General features: G+C 40.9%; 2 protein-coding genes across 3 annotated transcripts; both read right to left on the bottom strand.

Moving 5' to 3' along the window:
• Positions 1-2,548, bottom strand: LOC140579074 (olfactory receptor-like protein DTMT). 2 transcript variants are annotated; one of them, XM_072701411.1, is made up of 2 exons: positions 2,412-2,548; positions 1-1,253 (listed from the first exon to the last, which is right to left on the bottom strand). In XM_072701411.1, the coding sequence occupies exon 2, from the start codon at positions 1,057-1,059 to the stop codon at positions 1-3; it is 1,059 nt and encodes a 352-aa protein (XP_072557512.1). In that variant the 5' UTR covers positions 1,060-1,253; positions 2,412-2,548. The 2 variants fall into 2 exon arrangements, with proteins under 2 accessions (XP_072557512.1, XP_072557513.1); XM_072701412.1 differs by having other exon boundaries at positions 2,464-2,503.
• A 1,564-nt stretch (positions 2,549-4,112) lies between these two features.
• Positions 4,113-5,576, bottom strand: LOC111841442 (olfactory receptor 4B13-like). The gene is made up of 2 exons (XM_023807168.2): positions 5,521-5,576; positions 4,113-5,162 (listed from the first exon to the last, which is right to left on the bottom strand). The coding sequence occupies exon 2, from the start codon at positions 5,064-5,066 to the stop codon at positions 4,113-4,115; it is 954 nt and encodes a 317-aa protein (XP_023662936.2). The 5' UTR covers positions 5,067-5,162; positions 5,521-5,576.
• Between the last annotated feature and the right edge of the window lie 2,755 nt (positions 5,577-8,331).

Genomic DNA, 8,331 nt, shown 5'->3' with positions numbered 1-8,331 from the left:
TTATTTCAGAGCAGTAATTTTGCTGTTGAACCTTCTCCACATAATCTTACGAAGTTGCTTCAATTTCAGACCATAAATGAGAGGGTTCAGGATAGGAGGAACAATGAGGTACATTATAGAAAGACTGTTTCTGAGAGCCTGCAGGGAGGTGTCTGAGGTTAAACGTGCAGCTACAAAATCGAAAGAAAGAGAAATGGCGAAGGTACCGTATGTGAGAAGATGAGGCAGGCAGGTCTCCATAAACTTACTACGTTCTGTCTGAGATTTTATACATATCCTGGTGATTTGAACATAGGAGGTTATAAGTAGCAGGAATTGAAATGTATGAAAAAAGAAGGAACAGTAGCCATATAAGTTGTTTACGGTGGTATCTACACAGGACAGCTTCACAACATCCCAGGTAAAACAATAAAGCTTCTCAATTCTGGATCCACACAAGGGCAGCCTGACTGCCAACACAAGATGGACAATTGTCTCAAAGAAAGTTAAGAACCATGTTATTTGCACCAACATTCCTACCCTCCAAGGCGTCATAATAGAGTGATACTCCAGCGGTTTGCATATCGCAACATACCTGTCATAAGCCATTACTGTCAAATTAGTTATTTCGCAGGCAAGATATATGCTGATTCCAAATATTTGAATTATACATGCAGTGTATGAGATCACATGAGAGTCTGACAGAAGGTCAATCAGTAGCTTTGGATAGAAACTTGTAGAGCCACAAATGCTGTTTACACACAGATTACAAAGGAAGATGAACATGGGCTCATGGAGATTTTTTTCCAGCATTATGGTCAAAATCAAAGTCAAATTTACAAAAATGGTGCAAACATAGGCAAGAATGGAAAAACCAAAAAAGATCTGTCTGTTTGTTTTAGTCTCATTCAAGCCATGGAGCACAAAAACAAGCTCACTGGAAGAGTTCTCCATCTGAGTCGTCTTGATGTGACATTCACAGGTACTGAGCTTCTTTCTTACTGAGTGTCTGGGTCTGTGCTGCTGTGAAGAACCACAACGCTGTACAGTCAAGATAAATGCTGCCTTTTGTCTTATCATATTATCTGCCTGTAGGACTGAGTCAGAAGGATCCCGTTCTAATTGTCTGATGCATTAACCTCTGCCAGATTACATAGTATTACAATGTCCTCCTCTGTATGGCTGTTTGATGCCTCTGTCAGTTCAGCAGACCTGTAGGCCTTTATATGCTTCTGGATTCTGTTGTTTGCCTTCCATGTGTGAATGATGTGACTCTACAATAACACATCAGAAAACAAGACAGTTACAATCCTAATTAGGTCCTTAGGGAAATTGCACAGGTATGGTAATTCACCAGAAGGGTCTGAGACTTCACTGATTTAACCCTCTGGAGTTAAACCGTTTAAAACTCTCTGCGAGTTTTTGTCATAGAAACATTAAAAATACACCCCCAGAAACCTTGAAAGGTTTACTTTTCAATATATATATAGGTAGAAACTAAATATATTTTAAGAACTTTGTAAGGAGAATAAATAGAACAAGATCGAGTCACTGATTCAAAATGTCTTACTCGAAGCAGCGCTGACTGACCACATATTTGCAAGTAGCGATATTCATATGATAACAATACGATAATCCCGCGGTTGTTACAGGGTCACAATAATGCGTGAAAACTCCCATAAATAAGAGCACATTTCTTGGTTGTGAGGAGCCGCAACCTTTTATTTTATAATGTGAGAGTGTAAATTTTCACTGAGGAATTGCGGTAAAATACATAGCTTCAGTGCATGGATAAATTCGGCGAATTCGGGTTAGCATAATTTTGTAAATTACAAAATGTCTCTTGATTTCAAATTTTGATCGCTACTGTAAAACCTTGTGTTTATAAATATATATTGTTGGTAACTGGGTTGTTCTTTTAGCGTTTTTCACTCTACATTTTTTTTTCTAAGTTTAAGACTACAAAACAATCGTTTTATTTAACTTAAATTCCTCAAAGTGCATGTCATAAAATAGCTTAAAATAGTATGGATTAATTTGCTGGAAATAAGATTTTACTTAAAATATTAACTTTTGTAGTATAAACTTTCGTATAAATCACATGATGCAATGAGGGTACGTTTCCCAAAAGCATAGTTTCTAATTACGTTAGCGACTTACACATTTAGAACCACACAATTGAATCTACAGTACGTTGCTAATGGGAGCTTTAGGGAAATGTGCTCCCCAGTTCAGCAGTAAAACATTAATATATTTTGCGAAGTATTCTATTGTGTCGTTTAGCAAACCGAAACATGCTGTGAAAAAGAAACTAAAAAAAGATGGTTTCCGAGCACAGAGGGTTTTTATTGCAGCCTAAGAAGGGGCCACACAAATATGGAGAAACATAAGGTCTGGCGCGGGACTGTAAGGTACACATGATAAATACTTACCAGAGAACACGGAAACTGGCACAGATCGAAACATACAGGTAAACACACTTACATAAATCGAAGGTACAGCCAAAGTATTTACAACGCAAAATACAAACATGGCTATTGAACGTGGCTAGCGAGCATGCTGCGGTATGCTAATAGCGGAGCGATCTCACTGGCGCTATAATATTATTATACATACAAAACCCCTATTATATTATTATACATACAAAAAAGTGCAAAACATGTGATATGTACCTTTTCTTTCAACCAGGCAGGAACTGTTTTGAAGCTTGGCATCTTGATCAGGATGGACAATTTATTGTTCATTTACTCATTAGCCTACATTCATTTAGTCAATACTCACTTACTAGCTCAAAAGTCTTAGTTAGAAATGTTTGTAATGTGATTTATATTTTTACAATTTCTGAGCACTGAACACAGGCTGTGTTTGAAATGTCCACTCGCCCACTATATAGTGGCACAGTAGCACTATATATGGAATCAGTCAATTTGTAGTGCTCTTCGAATTCTAAACTGTAAATTTCATTCACTAAATAATGCACCACAAAATCAGCACAAGGCACCCCAAAATGTAGGGTACAGAAACTGGGTGTCTTGGTATGCGTACTTGACTGTATTTGTGCTCTCTAGTACCTATTTCACGTCATCTTCCATTGCCGAAGACCAGTTATAATACTCAAGAACAGGGGTGTCTCTCATTCCTATGAATGCAAAGATCATATTTGTGGTCTTGATGAGACCATGGCCAGTCATGCTAACTTGGGGTGCAATGAATCATGGCATTGATCTTGTTTGGCGAGGATGCAACCGATCTATCCTTGATATTTTAGGCGGGGCAAGAATGACATCTGAGGATTTAAATGTCTTCTGCACTTTTGTTCTTGAGTATTGGAACTGATCTTCGGCAATGGAAGATTACGCATATTGAGAAACACCCCAGAAGTACATAGGAGGGTAAATCTCCCCGGATGTCATTCTTGCCCCCAGAAATACTTTACCCAGTAATTCTCAATCTTGTTCCTGATGCCCCCCCCCCCCCTGCCAGAATGTTTTCATTCCATGCATATACCAGTTTTAAAAACATGGGAAATGTGCAAGTGCTACAAAGGATGACCGCAAAATTACTGTGGGTGGTTCACATATTTAATAAGCAAGAAAATTATGAACAATTTGAAAAACAAGTTTGGACAACAGGAATCCAGACAATGAATTTCACATGTACACAAAACAGTTACATTACCTTGTAAATGAAGTGGAACACAAAGACCACACTGTCAGCATGGCAGTGAGCCTGTCAGAGAGCCTCAAGAAGCCTGAAAATAGAGGATTAGGAAGCAGGGGTCCCAGGCCTCAGCAGCTAAAGCCTGTCTCCAATCTCCTGATGCCATCGGGAGACTCACTCATTCAGCACTGGAACATGAGGGAAAAGGCAGGTCCCTCCTAGTGACCAGCAAGTCAGAGATGCAAAGAATGATAATACTGTTCTTATAAGATGTGAAACTTTATTAAATCTCTATGAGAGGATGTACAGTTTCTTTTCTTGCTGCAGTCATGTTTCTGGTCCCAACTGGATAAATGTCCTGGGAAAAGTATTGCGGTCTGTAATGTTGTCACAACAACTCATGCAGAAACCTCTAGTAATGTGTCCTTATTATAAGTTAAAGTCTAGTTTTTGATTTGCATTTTGTGTAAATATTAACATTTTACTACATTATTATTCATGTACCTTAAGACCTCATGTCGGACTTTACTCAACTTCAGGCCGTAAATGAGGGGATTGAGGAGAGGAGGTACAATTAGGAACTCTAACGCCAGGAAGTGGCGTAAGGCCTGTGGAAAGTCCTGGGATCCGTAACGACTGTACATTGAATCGAACAGCATGGCCACTGACACATTGATTAATGACAGTAAATGTGGAGAACATGTCTGGACGAATTTATTGCGGTTCTCTGCTGACTTCAAGCTGGACTTTATCAGTTTCATGTAAGACAAAAGAATGAATAAAACTTGTCCCGAATACATGAGCATTATTAAATACCCAATAACATTACTAACTGTATTGGGGAAACAAGAGATTTTAACAATAGCCCAATTCTCACAGTAGAGTTTCTCTATGTGTGATCCACAAAGAGTTAGTCCAGAGCTCACAATAAGCAAAAGGAACATGGAAAAAATGGGGGCCATCCATGAGAACACAGTCAGTTTATAGACGGTCCCCCCCGTCATGACTGTGTGATACTCCAACGGCCTGCATATGGCCACAGACCTGTCATAAGACATCACTGATAATGTGGAAAAGTCACACAGGACAGCAGAGTAAATCACAAACACCTGAACGAAGCATCCTGACCGTGAGATTTCTTGGACGTCAGAGAGCAGATCATACAGGAACTTGGGGTAGAACCCCGAGGTTCCAAACAGTCCGTTGAGACAGAGGTTACAGAGAAACACGTACATGGGCTCGTGGAGCGGCTTCCTCAGGGCGACTGTGACAATTATTATCAGGTTTACAGCGATGATGACAAGGTAGTAAAGAAACGTTATGCAGAAGAAAACGTATCTGCTCTCCCTGCTGGCGTTGATCCCAGACAGAGTAAACACTGTAGAGTTGGGCATGACCTCCAGTGCCATTGTTGTCTTATGTTTCATGCAGTATATATGATCCACTGATGATTGCGGCCATCAGAATCAGGGAACCAGCCTCTGAACCTGCCCTGGGTGGGTTTACTGTCGTTCTGGGGTAACCTAACGGACAAAAACAACAAAGCAAATAACCTCAGGAGATCATAGAAAATCAGCCTCAGACCTCCACATGCAACTCTAAATGATCTGTGCCATGTGATGGAGACCAGCACCAAAACCAGGGTGTGTCAGTCTGTGGGTCCACATGCTGACACGACCATTAACAAGAAATTTTTAAATTATATATAATATATATACATTCACATATGCACACACACTTTTTTCTTTTAGAAATGAAATAACAAAGATTTACAGTACATGCATATTCTCAAGTAATGCACTATACTTAGAATCGTATTCCAAGAAACATTCAGCTATTCTAAGAAACATTCAGCTGCAATATGCTGACTTATATGTTTACCAGATCCTTGTTTTACTGCTCTCACTCAGCGGCACAACAGCAGTCCTGTGTTCCAGCATTTCCACTCCAGAATGGTCCACATGGTTCCTCTGATGCACTTATTATTCTTGGTGAACACCTGCAGTAAAAATTTAAGCCAGGAATCATACTATGGCTTAGGCCTGTGTTACAGATGGTCTCCCTCCCTGCTACACGTACATAAAGAACATAAAGTAAACAACACTAATTGACCTGTTATCTGCTACCTGCTGCCAAACGTTCGCACCTCTGAAATGATCTAGGTCTGGAGTTTAGTGCTACTTCTTATAGGATGTGGACAAGGGACAGTTTTTTTTTGGGAATTACACAATCAGTGTAATGAATACTATTGGGGGGTGTTACAGTACGTCTCCAGGGCACACAGCTTCATTTTACCATCTTCATCACAAAATATAAAATAATTCCTTATATGCAAATTGATCTCTTAGAGTAATACCTGTTGATAACATTGACTCTGACTCATCCATGGAATTGATTTGCAACTGTATATGTTTCATTAAGATTTGTTTACGATTGCGAAATTGGACTAGATTTTAAAAATCAGGGGCTGTTCCCTCCATGAATCTGACCAGGGTAAGGAGACGTTTTTTTCTTTAAGTGGGAACAAGACTTATCATCAGCTGTATCTTTCAAAAAAACTGTTTCTCATAAGGAAAAAAAGAAACAGACATTTAAGACGGAGCCCATCAAAGTCATTAGAGCAGAGCCCCTTCTGTAGAGTGCCCCCACCCCCAGCTCTCCCCCCCATTGGGTACATTTCACATGGTTTAAGGTGGAAACCTGCTAGCTGAAATAACAATGTTAAGGGCATATGTCTTATAAAGTGTGTTGTTTAGCCTGTGAATAGTGTCTCTTTCTGTGTGAACGTTACCCCATTTTACTACTGCAAAAATAAATAAACCTGGCCTGCAGAATAAACAGGCCTGGTCTTGCCACAGATATTAGGAAAACATTGGAGAGATTTGCATGATGCGACACTTGGCTGCCTTTGCTCTTCAGGCCTGGCAGACATGCCCCTCCCTCATCGCTAGCACTGTTTATGCCAGTGCCAACATCCTGGCAGCCTGGGACCCTCCCCACAACCCAGGGAGATACATTTACATGACGAGTGTACCCCATTGATTTGGTATATTTTTGCTACAGAACATCTGATTGGTCTGTGACACAAGACAGCAAAGCAAGGTGATTAGCATGTTTATCAGACCATTAGCCATTAGACTTCAGGTCATTAGTCCATCATATTCCCTCCATCCCCTGGAAACCAATTAAAAACCAAAAGACCAAAAGGACAAGACACACAAATGAAGTCCTCTGTGGGTCTGACTGGGAGGATGGAGTGAGCTAACCTTGGTGGACCTCGGGGAGACCCTGTAATGTAATGACCTCCCTTCTGACATGACTGTGGCTTTGAGCGTCAGTGACCCCAAGGAGAAGCTGCCAGAGTATGTTCTCACAGGTCAGGGCCTGGCAGATGGAGTGGAGGTGAAGGCCTCAGTTTCTGGGCTGAAATCGGTACTTTATACGTAATTAAACAGAACTACTTTTATCTACACTGTTCAATAATGCCCTGTCAGACCTGATTTTAGGTTTTGTGCTGTTTAAAAGGTTGGCATGTTGCCAGCCTGGGAGATACCCCTCCATGAAGTTCCGCATCAGAAAGCAGAACATCTTGGAATGGGCAAGAAGGGCCAGCAGCTCCATGCAATGGTGCCCAGTGAAAATGCGAGTGGAATCATTAGAAGTAGAGAAATAGTGTAGGACCAAGCTGTGCTGAGGCCAGGCATATAAATCTAAGAGCTTACTGACAAGCGAGTGCAATAGGCCAAACAGTCTCGTCATGTGATGCAACCTCCACCCTGCAAGGGGAGGCAGTGATACCACTTCTGAATCAAGGCAGGAAGCAGGTAGGGCTCAGCATCTCCCAAAGACAGACATTTGAGTGTGATTTAGATAACTGTGTACTTCAGATAGTAGTCTTTCATTTTGAATCACTGCAAATTCCACTGTGATAAAAACTACATTACCATAACACTGACAGGTACAGAGTTATACAGAGGGAGTCTGTCTACACATGCGCTGAAGGATGTTTATATGAAACATTTATTTCCATTGCTGGACTGTTATCTTCCGTCATATAGGATGCAGAAATGGAACCAGGAATTATGCAGTTACCCTAATGGTGATGAAGAGGGAGGGGCCCTGCACTAAGGTAGGAAAATAATGACTTCCCAACAAGTAGAGCTTTTCATTCTAAAACTCACAGCAGGACAGTCTTCCATTTCCATAATCATTCAATAATTACCCCATTTAAATTTTAGGGGACACAAGGGATCTAGTGACTATTTCATAGAGGCCTTCAAACCATCCAAAGAGAAGCTGTTAGGCAGGGAGCTCTCGAAAGGTGCCGAAGGTGTGAAGCTGACAGAAAGATCCCATCTGGGACATGAAGAGGAACGAAGCCTTCAGCACACTGTAAAAAGGGGCAGCTCTCACTAACTATTTGGGATCAGCAGACCGGCCTGTGACCCTCTGCTCATCAGTACAGATTTGGCCTGTATGTTGGGCCCAGACGGGGTTGAACTTGCTTAGAAAGTAGAGACACTCCAGGACTTGTGTTCACAATCAAGCTCTTTATGCCTCAGTATTATATTCATTATAATGTACAGAGGAAGGGACAACTCACAGGCAGCCAAAGGGGGAACTGAGATGGGGTTTTATTAATGAAAACAAAAAAAACACAAAAGGTAAAACCAAGGAACTGAGACCACCTAA

The sequence above is a fragment of the Paramormyrops kingsleyae genome, chromosome 17, assembly GCF_048594095.1.
Source record: "Paramormyrops kingsleyae isolate MSU_618 chromosome 17, PKINGS_0.4, whole genome shotgun sequence".
NCBI lineage: Eukaryota > Metazoa > Chordata > Actinopteri > Osteoglossiformes > Mormyridae > Paramormyrops > Paramormyrops kingsleyae.
Note: the sequence above shows the minus strand (reverse complement) of the source record. Positions and strands in the feature narration are given on the sequence as shown.

Bases quoted from the DNA above. Each gene is read 5' to 3' on its own strand.
- LOC111841442 (XM_023807168.2), bottom strand. From the start codon at position 5,066: ATGAAACATAAGACAACAATGGCACTGGAGGTCATGCCCAACTCTACA.
- LOC140579074 (XM_072701411.1), bottom strand. From the start codon at position 1,059: ATGATAAGACAAAAGGCAGCATTTATCTTGACTGTACAGCGTTGTGGT.